Here is a 19,630-nt window from a genome sequence, read left to right as displayed (position 1 = left end):
AATAGGTCTGTGAAGGTTCTCAGTCATCCAGGTCATCGTAGTCTAAGGAGCTTACAAAGAAAAGCGTCTGGACTTCTTTAAGTTACTTGAAGACGTTTCACCTCTCATCCGAGAAGCTTCTTCAGTTCTAAGGTCAAATGGTGGAGAGTCCCAGTCCCAGTCCTCAGGAAATCACATGATAGGGTGGGGCCAGGTTTGAGCTCACCTGAAACTCTGGCTGATTGTGACCCACACCCACTTTCACACCTTGGCTCAGGTGATTAGAGGATCATCAGGGGGTCCTTTTGTCCCCCTGTGGGGGGAAACTCCCACAGGGTTTAAATCTGGGACTCTCCACCATTTGACCTTAGAACTGAAGAAGCTTCTCGGATGAGAGGTGAAACGTCTTCAAGCAACTTAAAGAAGTCCAGACGCTTTTCTTTGCAAGCTCCTTAGGCCTTCATCAATTGGCTTTGTTCAATGGTCATAACAATTCGCATATTAATGATGAAGGAACTGAGCTCCCAGGCCATTGTTCATTCAGTGGTGCTGGTTTCAGTCATTGTGCAAATGTCCTGTTTATATGGTTGGGCAAACCTGCAGTCAGCTGAGACTGAGGAAGTCACCTGATGATGACGAAACATTTCTCCCACTGAAAACGTCCAGATGAACAGAATCAACCTTTTGGGGTTTCCTTACCTGGATGATTGAGCATGCATCAAGACACTGCACAGATTAATCTAACATGCCTTTATTTGATTATTCATTCCCCAAATGCCATATATTTACTCGAGGACTTAAACTGAGCAACACCTGTCATTATAAACAGGTGAAGCTTGGCTGATGGCGTGATGGCAGTGGAGATGGGAAAATTCTCACAGCGATCATGGATTTGGATACCTCTGTGGTAACCAAGATGCTGTGAGGAAGGAGCAGACACCTGAGCAGACACCTGAGCTCACACCTGAGCAGACACCGGAGCAGACACCGGAGCAGAAACCGGAGCTCACACCTGAGCAGACACCGGAGCAGACACCGGAGCTCACACCAGAGCAGACACCGGAGCTCACACCAGAGCAGACACCGGAGCAGACACCTGAGCTTACACCAGAGCAGACACCGGAGCAGACACCGGAGCTCACACCGGAGCAGACACCGGAGCAGACACCTGAGCTCACACCGGAGCAGACACCGGAGCTCACACCTGAGCAGACACCGGAGCAGACACCGGAGCAGACACCTGAGCAGACACCTGAGCAGACACCGGAGCAGACACCGGAGCAGACACCTGAGCTCACACCGGAGCAGACACCGGAGCTCACACCGGAGCAGACACCTGAGCTCACACCGGAGCAGACACCGGAGCAGACACCGGAGCAGACACCTGAGCAGACACCTGAGCAGACACCGGAGCAGACACCTGAGCTCACACCGGAGCAGACACCGGAGCTCACACCGGAGCAGACACCGGAGCAGACACCGGAGCTCACACCTGAGCAGACACCTGAGCAGACACCTGTCCCACAGGCTGATGCGAGTCTGAACATTTGCCCAAAATGCACTTTGTAAAGTTTCTTCCAGCAAATTCTCAGAAACAGATCAAACATCAGGTACCCGTCTCTGCTCCTCTGTGTCACTGAGATTTTATGCTAAGACACTTCAGGGTTGTGGAGGGGTGGAGCCTATTCCAGCTGTCATAGGCTGAAAGGTGGAGTACAACTGGACAGGTGGCCAATCTGACACGAGATAAACCAACATTCATGGCAATGGCAGGTTTATTATCACCAGTTAACCTGATGAGGATTTGACTGAAGGAGGAACCTGGAGAACCCTCAAAGAGACAGGAGAACATCCCTGTGAGGATGAGGATGATGAAGGTTTCTGAATTTGGTGAGGAGGTTCCAGCATGTTCAGCAAAAACACATCAGCTGATTCATTAAAATGCATTAAACACACGCAGTGTGTGTGTGTGTGTGTGTGTGTCACCGTGGGAACACTTCTGCAGGAATTCAGGACATCAGTTACCATAGAAACTGTTTCCATAATAGCACCACTCTGTGTGCGCGCGCGCGAGCGCTGCAGTATTTTATTTTTATCTTCAGGTAATAAAAAAATAAAAGATGATAATAATGAAGATGATGATGAGATGAAGAGTCTCTGACCTGCTTTATTACAGTTACAAACATCCCATAATAATCGCTGTCTGCGCTGAAATGTTTTTTTAACAGCAAAACTCTCCCTCGTGCGAACAGGAAGTGTACGGTTGCCATGGAAACGCCGTGGCCATCTAACAGGTGATTTCTATTAAAATGAAGCAGCGGAACTAAAAACAGAGCTTCAGTCTGATCAGGTTATTGATCAGGGAGAAATGTCTAAAATGTCCGGTTGTGCCGTTAACCATCGGTGGGGGTGGGGGTGGGGGGGGGGTGAATCCGTTGTAAGCCGCTGAGACTGAGGAGGAAGAGGAGGAGGAAGACGCGCAGGAGGAGGAGGAGCGCAGTCAGTCCGTCGGTAAACAGCGGCGGTCGGTGACGGACTCAGACGGTCGGTGAGTCGATAAAGAGGCTTCTTCATGCCGGGGTAAGAACACCAAACACACCTTCATCAGCTCCATCATTGCAGCTCTGCTCCATCTTCATCATCATCGCCACCAGCATCGCCGGGACCGGCACCACGCGCGTGCGTGTGTGGGTCCGTTTGATCGCTGTGATACCTCGAGATGTTTGAGGATGATGATGATGAAGCTATAGAAACATCGTTTATCTTCATCTTGGTGCACGCGCACGTGTGTTGCGATGGGACACGCGCGTGCACCTATCTCATGCGTGTGTAAATATAGATCCGCGTGCGTCACAGCAGCGCAGTGACGTAGAAACCGAGAGATCCGCATTCCTCCACAGCTCACCTTCATCATCATCATCGTCGTTGTCGTCATGAGTCGGAGGTTCCACCTGTGTGCCAGGTGACCGTGGGGACACGTGACGTAATCAGTAATCTATCAGTGATCGGGGATCGATCTCTAATAATGTCCGTTAGCGCTACACGGTGCTGCAGCAGAAACACTGCCTCACACACAGACACACACATACTTGTTTTCATATGTTAGTGAGGACATCATTGACGTAATACTTTCGCTAGCTGCCGGTGACCGTGACACGAAAACCCTCAGAAATGTCTTCAAACTTTGTCTCCATAAGTGACTGATGGTCCCCACAAGTATAGTAGCATGCCAGTTTTTGGTCCCATAACGATATGTAAACATTGTATAAATGCACACACACAGACACACACAAATAACAGCCCGTTTTTGTGTTTTATTTCCTTCAGACTCAGCTTGTCATCTCAATATTTTTGCCTTATTGCTTCATGAAACAGTTACATGTAACTGCTGCACACACGTTGGTCTATCCGACCTTCATCAGGTCACAGGCATATATGCAGTACACATACTGTCACTTGGTGTTCTCTCTGCAGTAGAGTATCACTTCCTGTTCCAACACAGTGGTGTTTTTCTGTAGTATATCTGTGTAGCAATTTAATACAAAACTTACAGTAGCTTCTTATTTCATAATCTTCATGTGCGTCCTCTGAAACACACTCTTGGTGTATTTACTCATTAATTTATATTCAGCGTTGGGAAGGTTACTTTTAAAATGTATTCCACTACAGATTACTGATTACATGCCCCAAAATGTATTTTGTAACGTATTCTGAATACTTTGGATTACTTAATATATTATCATGCTGTTTACAACTACATGAATGTCCTATTGCTGTGTGATTTATTACTATTACTGAAGGTTACTCTCCATACCAACACCAGCTAGATGTTTAATAATAATAATAATAATGGATTATATAGCGCTTTACAATGCCACTATTCATTCACTCTCACATTCACACTGGTGGAGGCAGCTACAGTTGTAGCCACAGCTGCCCTGGGGCAGCTGACAGAAGCGAGGCTGCCATTTCACACCATCGGCCCCTCTGGCCATCACCAGTAGGCGGTAGGGTAAAGTGTCTTGCCCAAGGACACAACGACCAGGACAGAGAGTCCAGGGATCAAACCGGCGACCTTCCGGTTACAGATACGCGTCCCAACCCCCTGAGCCACGGTCGCCCTGGTCATTTATGTCAAGATTATATAACCTTAACATAAATGAGTGACATTAGGTAAGGCTGCACTTTTTGCAGTGATCTCGTATAGAAAACTATTCTGCGCGTATATAAAACAGGTCCTGTGTAAAAACTGTGTAATCCCTTTATTTCAACAAAGTAACTGTATTCTAAATACCACCTTTTTAAACGGCTTACTTGCTATTTTTATAGCAAGTAAGCCCTGATCAGATGACCTCAAAGACCTGCTGGGGACATCGGGCTGTAGCATATCAAAGATGTAGGCTGGTGCCAGTCCGTGCACAGCTCTGTAGGTCAAGACCAGGATCTTAAAACTGACTCTAAATTTAACAGGAAGCCAGTGTAACTGAGATAATAACGGTGTCACATGTGAGGACTTGCAGGATTTTGTCAAAAGCCTCACTGCAGCGTTTTGCACAACCTGCAGACGATCCAGAGAACCTTTGCTTAGACACATAAACAGCGAATTACAATAATCCAAGCGTGACGAAATAAATGCGTGTATAGCAATCTCCAGTTCAGAGCGAGATAACATCAGGCTTAGCTTAGCCACATTTCTTAAATGATAAAAACAAGACCGAACCAGAGATTTCACATTGAATGTGAGAGTCGAGTCAAAGGTGACACCTAAATCCCTGATAGAGGATTTAACATAGAGTGAGAGAGGACCGAGGGCTTTCACTATCTGCGACAGAAACCTATCAGGGGCGCATACGAGGACTTCGGTTTTCCCCTCGTTGAGTTGGAGGAAATTTGCAGCCAACGTTTGATCGAATCTAAGCAATCATTCAGACGCTGAAGCTTAGATAAATCCTCGGGCATAAAAGAAACGTACAACTGAATATCATCAGCATAACAGTGATAAGAAATGTCCTCAAGAGCCCATTATATGCTGGAGAAGATTTATTAAAAACATTAAAGGCCCCAAAACTGACCCTTGAGGGACACCATAAGTAAGGGAGGTAGAGGATGACCTAAAATCAGAGACCGCCACAGAAAAGGATCGGTGATGGAGATAAGAGGAGAACCACTCTAATGCAGCTCCAGATACACCAACCCAATGTTTCAGCTTTTCAATGAGGATGTGATGGTCAACTGTGTCAAAGCTGATGTGAGGTCCAACATGAGTAGAACAGAGCATTTTCCTGCATCATTATTCATCAAGATATCACTTGAGACCCTAAGAAGAGCTGTCTCCGTGGAGTGAAATCGACGAAAACCGGACTGAAACTTATCGTAAATGCCATGTTTATCAGGAGCTGCCATAAGCTGCTGAGCCACAAACTTTTCTAGAAGCTTAGTAATTAACGGTAATTTAGAGATAGGTCTGTAGCTGCTCCAAAGAGAGGGGTCAAGCTGAGGTTGTTTTAAAAGTGGGAGAATAGCAGCGTTTTGAAAATAAACCGGATTTATACCAGACGCCAGTGAAGAGTTGATTAAAGTGAGCACACATGGGCCAATAGACTGGAAGACATTTTTGAATAATGATGCAGGTACAATGTCAAGTGAACAGGAGGATGCTTTTACTGAATTCACTAATTTTACCAGCTCAGGTAGTGAAACAGGAGAGAAAGTATCCAAAATAACGGGCTGAGATGGGGTAGAAATCGAGATAACAGGTGCTGAGTTCTTAAACAGAAGCCCAGGTACACCACCAACCCGTTCATGTGTCTAACCGTTTTTCCCCACTCGGCGACACACCCGCCGGGGGTCAAACTCTGGTAATTGGTGATTCTGTTCTCAGACATGTGAAGCTAGAGACACCGGCAACCATAGTCAATTGTCTTCCAGGGGCCAGAGCAGGCGACACTGAAGGAAATCCTGCTGGCTAAGGGTAAATGTAGTAGTTAAACCTTTACTCAAAAAGCATCTCTGGACCCAGCAGTCTTAGCTAATTATAGGCCAATCTCCAACCTTCCTTTATATCAAACATCCTTGAAAGAGTAGTTGTCAAACAGCTAACTGATCATCTGCAGAGGAATGGTTTATTTGAAGAGTTTCAGTCAGGTTTCAGGACTCCAGTTTGTGCATGTAAATGGAGAGTCCTCTTCACACACTGAGGATAATGGCTTTATCCTGTCTTCCTTCTCTCACCCCAACCAATCACAGCAGATGGCCCCGCCCCTCCCTGAGCCTGGTTCTGCCGGTTAAAAGGGAGTTTTTCCTTCCCACTGTCGCCAAAGTGCTGCTCATAGGGGGTCATATGATTGGAAGATCCAGGAAGAACCAGGCTCAGGGAGGGGCGGGGCCATCTGCTGTGATTTGTTGGTGTGGGAGAAGGAAGACAGGATATAGACATGCTGTGGAAGAGAGACAGAGGTTAATAACAGATATGATTCAATGCAGAGAGGTCTGTTAACACATAGTGAGTGAGAAAGGTGACTGGAAAGGAAAAACTCAATGCATCATGGGAATCCCCCGGCAGCCTACATCTATTGCAGCATAACTAAGGGAGGATTCAGGGTCACCTGGTCCAGCCCTAACTATATGCTTTAGCAAAAAGGAAAGTTTGAAGCCTAATCTTAAAAGTAGAGATAGTGTCTGTCTCCTGAATCCAAACTGGAAGCTGGTTCCACAGAAGAGGGGCCTGAAAACTGAAGGCTCTGCCTCCCATTCTACTTTTAAATACTCTAGGAACAACAAGTAGGCCTGCAGAGCGAGAGCGAAGTGCTCTAATAGGGTGATATGGTACTACAAGGTCATTAAGATAAGATGGGGCCTGATTATTTAAGACCTTGTATGTCTATTAGATAGATATGATACAAACCACTGCAGCACAGTACCTGTAATACCTACAGCATGTTCTAATCGCTCTAATAGGATATTATGGTCGACAGTATCGAACGCTGCACTGAGGTCTAGCAGGACAAGCACAGAGATGAGTCCACTGTCAGAGGCCATAAGAAGATCATTTGTAAGCTTCACTAAAGCTGTTTCTGTGCTGTGATGAGCTCTGAAACCTGCTACTGCCAGCTTCAAGGCAGAGATAGGTTGAACATATTTAAGATTGAAGTATTGATTAATGGTAGGAATTCTTTGAGCAGTCTTGTAGGAAAGAAGGTCTATAAGTCACATTGATGATTTGGAGAATACAATAAGATAGTCTTTTATTGTCATTGTACATGTACAACAGAATTGATGAGGAAGTTATTACTGACGTCAACTCAGAAAGAGTCTCAATAAATATCAGTGGTTAAAAACTCCATAGAATTTAAATAGTATCTTTGGTTCCATCATGTTAGCATGTTTTTTATTCAGGTGGACTCACCTCAATGTACTTTTTCTGCAGGTCATGTAACTTATCAAGGAGGATGAAGATTCAGCATTAAGCCAGCATCCTGTGGGCAGGAGGTCTGAGGAGAGGCGAGGGATCATGGGCGATGGAGGATCCCTGCAGACTGAGGGGAATGCCCTCCTCAAAGCTGTCTTCCAGGGGAAGTTGAGGCTGACCCGCCTGCTGCTCGAGGGTGGCGCTTACATCAACGAGGGCAATGAGCGTGGCGAGACGCCCATCTCCGCTGCCTGCTTAGCAAGCTACGATGACCCACAGACTCGGCAGAGGATGGTGAGGTATCTGTTGGAGAAAGGAGCTGACCCGAACATCCCCGATAAGAGTGGCCGGACAGCGCTGATGCATGCCTGTGCAGAGCAGGCAGGAAAGGAGGTGGTGTCACTGCTGCTGGAGAACGGAGCCGATCCCAGCCTCAAAGACTACTCTGGTTCCTCTGCTCTCGTCCACGCCATCAACAAAGGGGACCGAGACACCCTGCAGGTTCTGCTGGACTCCTGCAAGGCCAAGGGCAAGGAGGTGATCATCATCACCACCGACACATCTCCGTCAGGCACCAAGAAGACCAAACAGTACCTCAACTCCCCACCATCCCCAGGCATTGTGGACAAACTGTCTCCTGCCTGTATGTCACCCTCTGAGGTGGAGATTGGCACCTCCTCCCCTGCAGGAGACAAAGATGAGGAAGGGATCTTCAGCTTCAAACTCACCTCAGCATTACCTTTACCTTCAGCTCGACCTCCAGGTGAGAAGAAGCCACCTCCCCGTAAACTGCTTAAGCGTCTGAACTCAGAACCGTGGGGCCTGGTGGCACCTTCGGTTCTCAGTGGGGTTCCCCAGGACCGGGTGGATGGAGGTCTGGAGGAGGAGGGCAACAGCAACCTGAACAAGACGATCACAGAGATGAATGGACTGACTGTCACAGAGCCGGTGAGGCCACTATTGTCACGGCGTCACAGCATTGAGACGCACGACCCCACATCCCCTAAACTCATTGACCGATCCTGCTCTGAGGACTGCGCAGGGCTGTCTGGTCCATCGTGGGCTGACAAAGTGCAGCAGCACCAGATCCTCTACCGCAGGAACACAGCTCCAGAATCCCAGGAGAACGCTGCTGGACCTGGGACAGTTGTGGCCCGAGCCCTAGCTCACCCCAAGCTCACACGGATGGAGCACTATGAGTCAGATACCCACCTTTGTCCAGAGTCCATTCCTGGATCACCGGACTCTGGGAGGGTTTCGGTAGAACGGAGGAGGTACAACGCTTCCCCCTTGTCCCTGGTCACTAGTTCTTCCAGGGAGTCTCTGGAAAACATCCCCAACTCAGTTTCCCCCATCACTATGCGACGGCGTGGCCCAGGGCTCCTGGAGCGCCGGGGCTCTGGGACCCTGCTGCTGGACCACATCTCCCACACCAGGCCCGGCTTCTTGCCTCCGCTTAACATCAACCCGCAGAGACCCATCCCTGACATCCGGGCCAATGGGAAACCCACCTCCCCCATCAACTCCGGACACAAGATCCTGGTTCCAGTAGCCCCAGCCTCACCCAAACGGGGCCCAGACTTCAAGATGAAGAAGAAGCTGATGAGGAGACACTCAATGCAGACAGAGCAGATGAAGCAGCTTTCGACCTTCCAGGAGATTCTGGCGGAGAAAGTCATTGAGTCCAACGGGGATTGATGAATGAAGACAAGGGAGCAAAGCAAAGGGTAGCTGCAGAGACTAATCAGGGGTTGATTTACTGTGAAGCATCTCCATTAGATCATCACAGATGAACTCAAATTAATACCATGGTGTGGTCTTTAAGGAGAGCTGCACCAACAAGGACTCAATTCACCTGAGAAGAGTTTAGGTTTAATACAGGTTTAGTCTGTTCCTGGTGTGAAACTGTGAGGTCAGTATGAGTTTAATCCAACCAACATTAAAGATCATTGCAACATGCAGTTAGACTCTATCACCTTACCGATTACCTTTCATATATAACATCACATCTTCAGGAATCAGATTATTCTGAGAATATGATGACGTGTGCATGTCTGTGCAGGTTCTTCAGTGACATTGTGTGACGCCTGTCAGCAGTGTCTTCACAGGTAGTCCCAATTTGTTTTAACATATTAGTACGAAAGCTTTAAATCAAACTACGTATTCTTGATCACAAATACTGTTCTGGATCTTTAAGAAACCAAAGTGCTTGAAAAGCAGTTTAAAGTCAGTGAGTTATGAGGATATACTTGCCTTGTTTGTGCAGAGGCCCGGCTCCCCCTGATCAGCCACTGTGCTGACATACAAGGGGAGTTCTTAAAACACCTAAAATTTAAATTAAACTCAGAAGGAAGATTATTACATCATCTGCATGCCTTCAGTTCCTAATAAACCATATGACATGTACCTGACACAGCGATCACCTGCTTTTCATACGGTGCATGTGCATTACAACTTGTAGGTTACAGTGGGTCCTCAAAAGCATAAAATGTTACTGTTGAGTATTTTTGAACTAGAAAACGTTGATATTTATTCTTTATGAGTCAAACATCATGCAGAAGTACTTTACATTTTCCATGCTAAGTAAAGCTGGCATCACCGCAGTCAGCCACGCATTTGACCTGGAGCAGTCGGTGGGTTGGTTCTGGCCTAGTGGGCCTGTTTGATATACAGTGTTTAATGTCTTCCAGTGGCAGTCACGATTACTTCTTTCTAGTGTGGCAAACAGAAGAACAGCTTCCTGTTGCATCGTTTTGCCACAGACAAACTGCAGTACCTCTGGATGACCAGTAGGAGATCCACCATCTTGGTGTAAAATTCTTACATCCAAGGAAAGCTCGATGAAGAACTCCAACCCAAGATCAGTTTAATAAATTAAAAGAAAGGATAACTGAAATTACCCAACACTAGAGCTCTTCAACATATTTCCTCATGCACGTGGTAATTCGTTTCACCGTTGTAGCTCCCTCAGAGATTTTCAGCAGGTTGAAGTTGAAACTTGTGGGTGAAGCTCTCCTTACCTTCATTTAATTGTCTGAATGTTTAGCCACAGAAAGCTCCTCAGATTCCTCCGAATTTCTCATCCTCTCCTCCATTCAGACCTGAACTGGCCTAAAGAGAAATAATCAGACTCCTTTGATGTTTACAGATGCACAATTTGCACTGAGGTCATTTCCATTTTCCTCCTGCTACCAGATGAAGACACAAACGTCCTGCTGCAAACTAACTTGTTTTCATTCATAAAGCTGACATATTTATTTATACGCTCCTGTTTGATTGATAACGTGTAAAACTACCTACTGCGCTGTATGTACTGTAATGATCTATAGTCAATATAATAGTTGGTATATCCGTGGAAACCCATCTTTATTTTACCCGTTTCCTGTGTCTGTACTTTCAGAGATGATATTTTATTGAACTTGTGTTGACAAACATTGGTTTATTGTTTATGATACTCCAAAGAAACCAGTTCCCACTGTAAGTACTGAAAAACAAATCTGTACTGTTATACACTACACCTGTTTCACCACAAGGGGGCGCTGTTAAAGGAGCAGCTTGGGCAGAGAAAGTCAGTTCACTCATTTTATTCCGAGATGTTAGCAGGTTTTAAATCAGAAGCACCTTTATTAATAAACAGGTGGAAAAATCGCTGGAAACTGGGGCGTGTCCTCATCTCACAGCTGAACCCCCTCAGTTCACTTTGATTTATATACAATCCTGTGAAAAAACCAAGCCCACTGTTACGAGTTCTATAGGCATCAACATGGTGTTACCCGAGGGAGGCACCCAGTGGGAATGAGCCGCAGGTACGCAGTCAGTCCACAAGGCTAACCCTAATACAAAAACAATTGTTCTAAACAGGTAACAGGTGGGAGACAGACGAGCGCTGAGGGGAATATATTAAAAACGAACACATTAAACGGCCACACTTGATTGGGCAAAGATATGCCATAGAAACTCATCAAAGCCCGTCACCGTGGTAAGATAATATAACCTTTGTTAGTCCCACGCGTGGGAGATTTGTTTTGTTACAGCAGTGGACAGCGCAAAGTCACATAGAAAAATTAGAAAAAAATAAAGACTGGAATAAGATATCAATAAGATACTGCACACAACTCTACACAATAGAATAGAATAAAATACTATATACACAGTTGAATAAAATAGCATTTGTATTCTATTTTATTCTATGAACATGCAAAAGCGGCGAGAAAAAGGATCAGTTTCCACGTGGCGCCTTCGCTGTCTGCTAAAACACAATCCGTACATTAATGGGTGCTGATACGATAATTAACAAATAGACCAAATAAACAGCCACAACCATCAGAACAGTTCTCAGCTCTTCGCTGCCAAATTAAATCAGCCTCAAAACACAGACGCAGACATCTAAGGACGCCGGCCCAGCAGCCATTGGCTATCTGTAAACTAAAACAGGACATTACTTACACTGAGCAGGTTACCTCAGGAGGAATATCCCTCCCACTTTGCCTCATGTCTGTTTTTCAGTCAACTGTCCCCAGCAAGTTTCCAGTTTTTTGCTACTGGGGTACAAATAATTTAAACCTCTGCCAAAGCTCAAGCAGAACGTTATCTGGGGCCCACCTCACCAACAGAAGGCCACATCAAGCTGTTGTAGAAAAGCTAAAAAGGCCAAATAGCGCTGCTTGGACCCAGTATTCACACAACTCCAGGTTCACACAAGAGATCAACAAATTACCTGCACCTGTGCTTATAAAAGGAAAAAGCTCTGCCCACCAGGGGCAGTTTCCAGACACAGGTCTCACCTGTCACAGGTGTAAGAAGCAGCCACCTGTATAAAAGTAGAATTGTTGTCAGCAAGAATGTGTTATCAGTGCTGAGGATGAGACATCAGCAATACTCTTGGTGCTGTCCATCAATCTGGGAGGAGTGATGAGGTCATTTCCACACAAAGTCCGTCATTCTACAGTGAGAAGGGTTGTTCATAGGATGTTGGTGTGGCTGCAGTCAATTTGTGCAAATATCAAAGCATCTCACACTCTACAGGCCTCAGTTAGCATATTAAACACTGAAGTTAATGACAGCACAAATAGAAATAGACCAAAGAAGTATGGCTTTAAAAGAGAAGAGGAGAAAACTTAGGTTTGTAAAGCTGCAGCAGACTTCAGCAACAGACGAGAGTAAAGTGCACAGCAGCAAACGGCTCGCTGTGAGCGCCGTGGAGGAGGGACGACGATCCGCGTGGACCGTGAACTCCCCTGTACATCAGAGCGAGGCCGCGTGTCCCGCAGCTGAAGCTCGGACCAATCGGCAGGACGCTGAAGCGAGCGCAGACGGAGCTGCTGCAGCGGCCCAGAGTGCAGAGCTCAGAGAGCTGTGCGTATTCGAATGGAGCAAACTTCAATGAGCTGAAGCAACGCTGTGAAGAAGAGCGGAGCCAAACTCCTCAGTTAAGTATCTGAGGCTGAGACCACGGGATATTTCTGTAAATAACAATTAGCTAATGTCACGCATGAGACGAGTGTCATTACACTTTGGTAATGTAAATATAATATGGCTAATATTATATTTGTTATTATATTAATTAAGATTTATTACAGCAGTGAGCTTGAACTGAGCTTCAGTAAAGATTCAAGTTGCAGTTATTTATTTCCTATCACCTTAAATCTTCACTCAAAGACACTCAAGTATCTGTGACAGTGTTTATATAGATGTGTTATATATATGAGACAAATGTTGTTCCTTCAGTATGTTGTCATTACTAAATTTGGCTCAGTGCTTACATATATGTGTGAAAAGCAAATGTACAAGCTGTGATAACTGTGTCTGATAGAATGAAGAGTAGACTGATATATGAAATATTCCTTTATTGGGTGAGAAAATCAGACCATGTCATAACTGCTTTAAGTCACACAGAATAGATATCAGAGCCTTAAACAGGCTGACTTCTGCTAAATGGGTCAAACTGGGCAGAAAGTCTACAAACACATGTGCAGCAGTGGGTCCCTCAGTCTGTCCTCACTCTGGACACTTGCAGTCGTCACACATGGAAATCAAATGTGCGATAAGCTGCAGGATTCAAACACAAGTGTAACTTATAAACACATGTTCATACTTTTATTCCACAATCAGAGAGAAAGAAACAGAGAGAGAGTGCAGGACAGACACACAGGTGACAGTCTCAGGTGTACACACTGCTACAAACAGGAGGATTTAGTGTTATTACGAGTGCTGAACAAGAAGAGTTCCAGATGGTACAGTGGACACATGTGTGACTGCTGTGATTAAAGCATCTTTCTTTCAGCTTAACGAGTGAACCATCAGCTCGTTCAAACACACGTTAAAGTCCGTTTGGCTCGACACCACCGAACAGAGGCAGCAATATAACATAGTTAACATTAACAGTGCAGTGAATCCTGCTTGTGCCGTGATATTCAGGACTGCAAACCGAGCAGCATCACTGACTTTCAGCCTGTTGTGTTTGTGGATATATGACTGACTTTAATTATCCACAAAATCATCACATTCTCTGTAAGATTAAGGTCGACTATCAAACGGCGTATATTTAAAGGCTTTAAAACCAAGTTAGTACAAACGTCGCTAATGTCACATAACTTTGCCGACATGTGGCCAACAGGAATGTTTTAATGTTCTTCATTATTAAATAAATAACATTCAGTACTTACATTTAAAAGTTCACTTTTCAGCTGCTCCGCTTCACCCATCCGCGATTTTTTCACAAAAAACTATCCACACTCACCGCCGCGCTATGAATTGTGGGATTCACGAAGGCTACACCGGACCTTCAAATCTGGGGAAATGAAGGATGCATTTGAAGGACTCTTTGAGGACAGCCTTCGTTGCGTCGTTGTGACGTAATCAGTCTACCAATGCGCGCTACAAAGCATGCGGTCGCTGGATTGGGACACAGCCATCGTCTCACATTGTCATGGTGTTAAATCACAGGTTCTCCTCTGGTGTTTATCTCCTGTTAGGGTTAGGTCGCCTTCTGCATTTGGCGTTTTGGCCAATCAGAGTTCTCTAAAGCTTTGTGTCGTAAACTGAACATTTATCAGGCTTTGGGGATTTTAGGGTTTTGCACTTTGATTCTGGGCTGAAGGTGGTTGATTAGTCGGGTACATTTTAACATTTTATGACTGCAATTTTAAAAAAAATCTGCAGATTATTTAAAATGAGATTTAAATCTATTTAAAATAGATGATTGATCACTGGGCCTTGACACAGGCTATATGGTAATATGTTTACTTTCATAACCAGTTTCCCAGATGTGGATTAAAGCTAGTGCTAATTGAAAAGCCATTTTAACGTGTAGCTTCAACTTAAAAAATATTTTTGGTCCAAGACTGGACTTAATACATGTCTGAGCCTTAATGTTTAACTTTCAACAAGTCTGCTCTGATTGGTCCAGCACTAAGCAGGGTCAGGTTCAAGATGAGCTGTAAAAATCAATTTTAATCACCAAGTTTTGATTTTGTGAAAATAGTGTCTTTAGGACGGGCTGCCAAAGAATTCAATTCAATTCAATTTTATTTATATAGCGCCAAATCACAACAAATGTCGCCTCAAGGCGCTTATGTCGCCTCAAGGCGCGCCAAAGAAGCATGAATTGACTTTATTTATTTACTCATTTATTTCAATATGACTTTATTGTCATTACACATGAATGAATATAGGAAAACGAAATACAGTTTGCATCTAATCAGAAATGCAAAAGCAGTAAGTGCAATAGGAGCAGATTATATACAGATATGTGTAGGATAAAAGATGGAAATAGTTATGACAGATTATGTACATATAAGTTAAGCATATGGTGAATGTTGAGAATGAAATTATCACTGGGAAGGATAGGAGGAAGGTGGAGTGTAGAGGTTTAAGTGAGTGTGGATGGAAAGGCTCAGCGGCGGACTGAGTTCAGTAGGGTGACAGCTGTGGGGAAGAAGCTCTTCCTAATTTTACGATATAAATATATATTCTTAATGCTTATTTTCTGTTTATATTGTTTTATAGAGTCCAGTGCAGGAAAACGCCCCTGTGAGTTAGAATGTAGGCCAAAAGTCACAGGGTAGACTGCACGTCTTGTGCAGAAAACAGGAAGTATAGAAAAAGCGGAACTAAGTAAACTGAGTGTGTGTGTGACGTGCAGCAGAACTACATAACCATGCTGGCTTCTAATGCTTTCAGACCTAAGCGTGTGTGTTCGTGTGACAGGTCTCCATTTCCGGAAATATACAATAGAGATCATTTTTCGAACTTGACCACTCTGAGTCGTAAGTCTTTCTTTGTCGCCAAAAGAATTCAAAAGAACAGAATTTAATAATTGGTGCCTGTGACCCGGATTCTTTTGCGGCTGAGAGGACAAATGATTCTTTTAGTCTTTCCAGACTAAAACCTGCTTTTAGTCTGGAAAGACTAAAACCAGCATCAAGCCTTCACCTGCTGGTTTTAGTCTGAAGGCTCTGTAGCGCCTTGTGGAGGACAGGAGCTGGAAGAGTTTATTGGCAGGATGAGAGGAGTCCCTGAGAATGATGCGTGCTCAGCATAGATACCTCGTCTTGTGGACATCCTCAGTGGCAGGAAGTGGAGTCCCTGTGATGCATTGCGCAGCTTTCACCACCTGCTGCAGTGCCTTGTGGTCAGCAACAGAACAATTCCCACATCACACTGTGACACAGTTGGTCAGGATGCTCTCCATCACTCAGTGGTGGAAGTTACTCAGTATGACAGCAGACAGGTGTTTTTTCTTCAGTGTCCTCAAGAAAAAGAGGCGCTGATGGGTCTTCTTGACCAGGCTGGAGGTTGTAGTTGAACAGGACAGATTCTCAGAGATGTGGGTCCCCAAGAACTTGAAGCTGGAGACCCGGTCAACAGCTGTGCCATTTATGTAGATGGGGACATGGGTGTCTGTCTCCTCTCTCCTGAAGTCCACAATGAGCTCCTTGGTTTTGCTGGTACTCAGGAACAGGTTATTGTCAGCACCACACAGCTTTAGTTCTTCACTGTAGCAGACTCACCAAGGTCTGCAGTCATAGAGGAATGGGCTCAGCACACAGCAGAGCAGTTATGGCCTGGCCTAACATGCTGGGGTCTGTTGGTCAGAAAGTCCATGATCCAGGTACAGGTGGAGCTGCTGATTCTAAGATCCACAAGTTTGGTGATCAGCTTGGAGGGAACAACTGTACTGAATGCTGAGCTGAAGTCAAGAAACAGCATTCTTGGATAAGTATTTTTGTTGTTCAGGTGTGAGAGTACACAGTGAAGCACTGTGGGTACAGCATCCTATGTACTCCTGTTGCTTCGATTGGCAAATTGGTGAGGATCCAGTGTGGGGAGCAAGCATGCCTTGAGGCGATCGTGGCTCAAGAGTTGGGAGTTCGCCTTGTAATCAGAAGGTTGCCGGTTCGAGCCTCGGCTTCGACAGTCTCGGTCGTTGTGTCCTTGGGCAAGACACTTCACCCGTTGCCTACTGGTGGTGGTCAGAGGGCCCGGTGGCGCCAGTGTCCGGCAGCCTCGCCTCTGTCAGTGCGCCCCAGGGTGGCTGTGGCTACAATGTAGCTTGCCATCACGTGTGTGTGAATGGGTGGATGACTGGATATGTAAAGCGCTTTGGGGTCCGTAGGGACTAGTAAAGCGCTATATAAATACAGGCCATTTACCATTTTACCATTTGAGGTGTGCCAGGACCAGTTGCTCAAAGCACTTCAAAACTATGGGCGTGAGAGCAACAGGGCGATAGTGGTTCAGGCTAGTTGGTGATGAGTGTTTTAGCACTGACACTGACACGCAAGCGACAGGTTAAAGATGTCTGTGAAGAGCCCTGCAAGCTGCTCTGCACATGCTCAAAGCACACGTCCTGAAATGCTGTCATCAGGGGGTAGGGTTTCTTTTTCTTTGTTGTCATTAACAAAACGAGCATTTAGCTCATTGAGGAAGGACAAATCCATGGCTGTCTGTGTGGAATTGCTGGGCTTGTAGTCAGACATGGCCTGAATGCTTATCCACATATATTGTGAGTCAGAGCTGACAAAGTGTTCTTCAGATTGTAGCTGTGCTTCGCCTTCTTGATGCTCCTCTTCAGGTCATCCCTGGACGTACTGTAGGTCTGAGCGTCCCCTGATCTGAAGGTATTGGTACGTGCCTTTAGTAGAAGCCGCACTTCCTTATTCACCCATGTTTTCTGATTGGGGTACATGTGAAAGGCTGTGCAATTGGACAGTCTAGGCTTCAGATTCACATCACATACAGTTTCAGTTGGGCTGACTAAACTGAGTGTGCTCCTTTCACAGATTGCAAAACAGCTAACAAGGCAGACATTGTGTTCATTGTTGATGAGTCCGGAAGCATTGGAGAGGAAAACTTCAGGCTGACACGTAATTTCCTGCGCTCGGTCATCAGCAGCCTGGAAACTGGTCCATTTAAAATCCGAGTAGGCATTGTTACATACAACGACGTGCCGACTGCACACATCTCCCTCAACTCATTCAGAGACAAGGCAGACATTCTGCAGTTCATCAGCTTCCTGCCTTACCGTCAAGGTGGTACAAACACTGGAGCTGCCCTACACTTCGCCCTGAAAAACATCTTCACTGAAAAAAAGGGCAGCAGGGAGGATGTCCCGAAGGTAGCGGTGGTAGTACAAACGTCACTAATGTCACATAACTTTGCCGACATGTGGCCAACAGGAATGTTTTAATGTTCTTCATTATTAAATAAATAACATTCAGTACTTACATTTAAAAGTTCACTTTTCAGCTGCTCCGCTTCACCCATCCGCGATTTTTTCACAAAAAACTATCCACACTCACCGCCGCGCTATGAATTGTGGGATTCACGAAGGCTACACCGGACCTTCAAATCTGGGGAAATGAAGGATGCATTTGAAGGACTCTTTGAGGACAGCCTTCGTTGCGTCGTTGTGACGTAATCAGTCTACCAATGCGCGCTACAAAGCATGCGGTCGCTGGATTGGGACACAGCCATCGTCTCACATTGTCATGGTGTTAAATCACAGGTTCTCCTCTGGTGTTTATCTCCTGTTAGGGTTAGGTCGCCTTCTGCATTTGGCGTTTTGGCCAATCAGAGTTCTCTAAAGCTTTGTGTCGTAAACTGAACATTTATCAGGCTTTGGGGATTTTAGGGTTTTGCACTTTGATTCTGGGCTGAAGGTGGTTGATTAGTCGGGTACATTTTAACATTTTATGACTGCAATTTTAAAAAAAATCTGCAGATTATTTAAAATGAGATTTAAATCTATTTAAAATAGATGATTGATCACTGGGCCTTGACACAGGCTATATGGTAATATGTTTACTTTCATAACCAGTTTCCCAGATGTGGATTAAAGCTAGTGCTAATTGAAAAGCCATTTTAACGTGTAGCTTCAACTTAAAAAATATTTTTGGTCCAAGACTGGACTTAATACATGTCTGAGCCTTAATGTTTAACTTTCAACAAGTCTGCTCTGATTGGTCCAGCACTAAGCAGGGTCAGGTTCAAGATGAGCTGTAAAAATCAATTTTAATCACCAAGTTTTGATTTTGTGAAAAGAGTGTCTTTAGGACGGGCTGCCAAAGAAGCATGAATTGAATGAGTGAAGGCCTTTACAACACAGCGTTCTCCAATGTTTTACGTCATTCCCCACATGGCAGGAAGAAATATTTTCACGCCCCATCTAAACAAAATAATGACAGAAAAGCCGAGCTTATATTTACATAAACTCAGTCACAATGAATCCTTCAGTCATTTTTGTTTTAAACAACTTTCACTTCAGATATTTGTAACGTTTGTCCCTCGACTGCTTCAATCGTCTGCAGCACTTCTTCAAAAAAGCAACAAGTTGAACAGGATGTGAACCAAACATGGAAATAAAAAAAAGAAGTCCAGAAACTTTTGAACGGAGATGAAAAATATGTCATTTAGTGAGAGTTTAATACTTTTCACTGTTAGTGGCTGCAGTCAGCCTGTTTCTGACTGCAGAGCGGTGGTGTGGCGTGGTCTGTGATGCAGCTGCGGGGGAGGCGGATGCACCTGAGCGACATCCCCAATCATGCCTCGCCGGCTTAAAACAGAAAGAACTAGGTCCTGTTGTTGTTGTTGTGTGTAGGCTGTAGCTGAAACACTGCAGCTGCATGTGTAAGGCGCCAGCCGCAATAAAGAAGTGTACTGAAAAGTGCGAACACGTGGGCGAGTCTGTCGTGCCCCAATCCAGGGTTTCAGCACCGCTGTAAACAATGGACGACAGACTCG

General features: G+C 45.2%; 1 protein-coding gene across 1 annotated transcript; it reads left to right on the top strand.

Moving 5' to 3' along the window:
• The first annotated feature begins 1,573 nt into the window (after positions 1-1,573).
• Positions 1,574-11,593, top strand: ankrd34a (ankyrin repeat domain 34A). Its single transcript, XM_085177868.1, has 2 exons — positions 1,574-2,559; positions 7,406-11,593. The coding sequence occupies exon 2, from the start codon at positions 7,490-7,492 to the stop codon at positions 9,083-9,085; it is 1,596 nt and encodes a 531-aa protein (XP_085033994.1). The 5' UTR covers positions 1,574-2,559; positions 7,406-7,489; the 3' UTR covers positions 9,086-11,593.
• Positions 11,594-19,630: the final 8,037 nt, after the last annotated feature.

The sequence above is a fragment of the Neolamprologus multifasciatus genome, chromosome 11 (genome assembly GCF_963576455.1).
Source record: "Neolamprologus multifasciatus chromosome 11, fNeoMul1.2, whole genome shotgun sequence".
Taxonomy (NCBI): domain Eukaryota; kingdom Metazoa; phylum Chordata; class Actinopteri; order Cichliformes; family Cichlidae; genus Neolamprologus; species Neolamprologus multifasciatus.
Note: the sequence above shows the minus strand (reverse complement) of the source record. Positions and strands in the feature narration are given on the sequence as shown.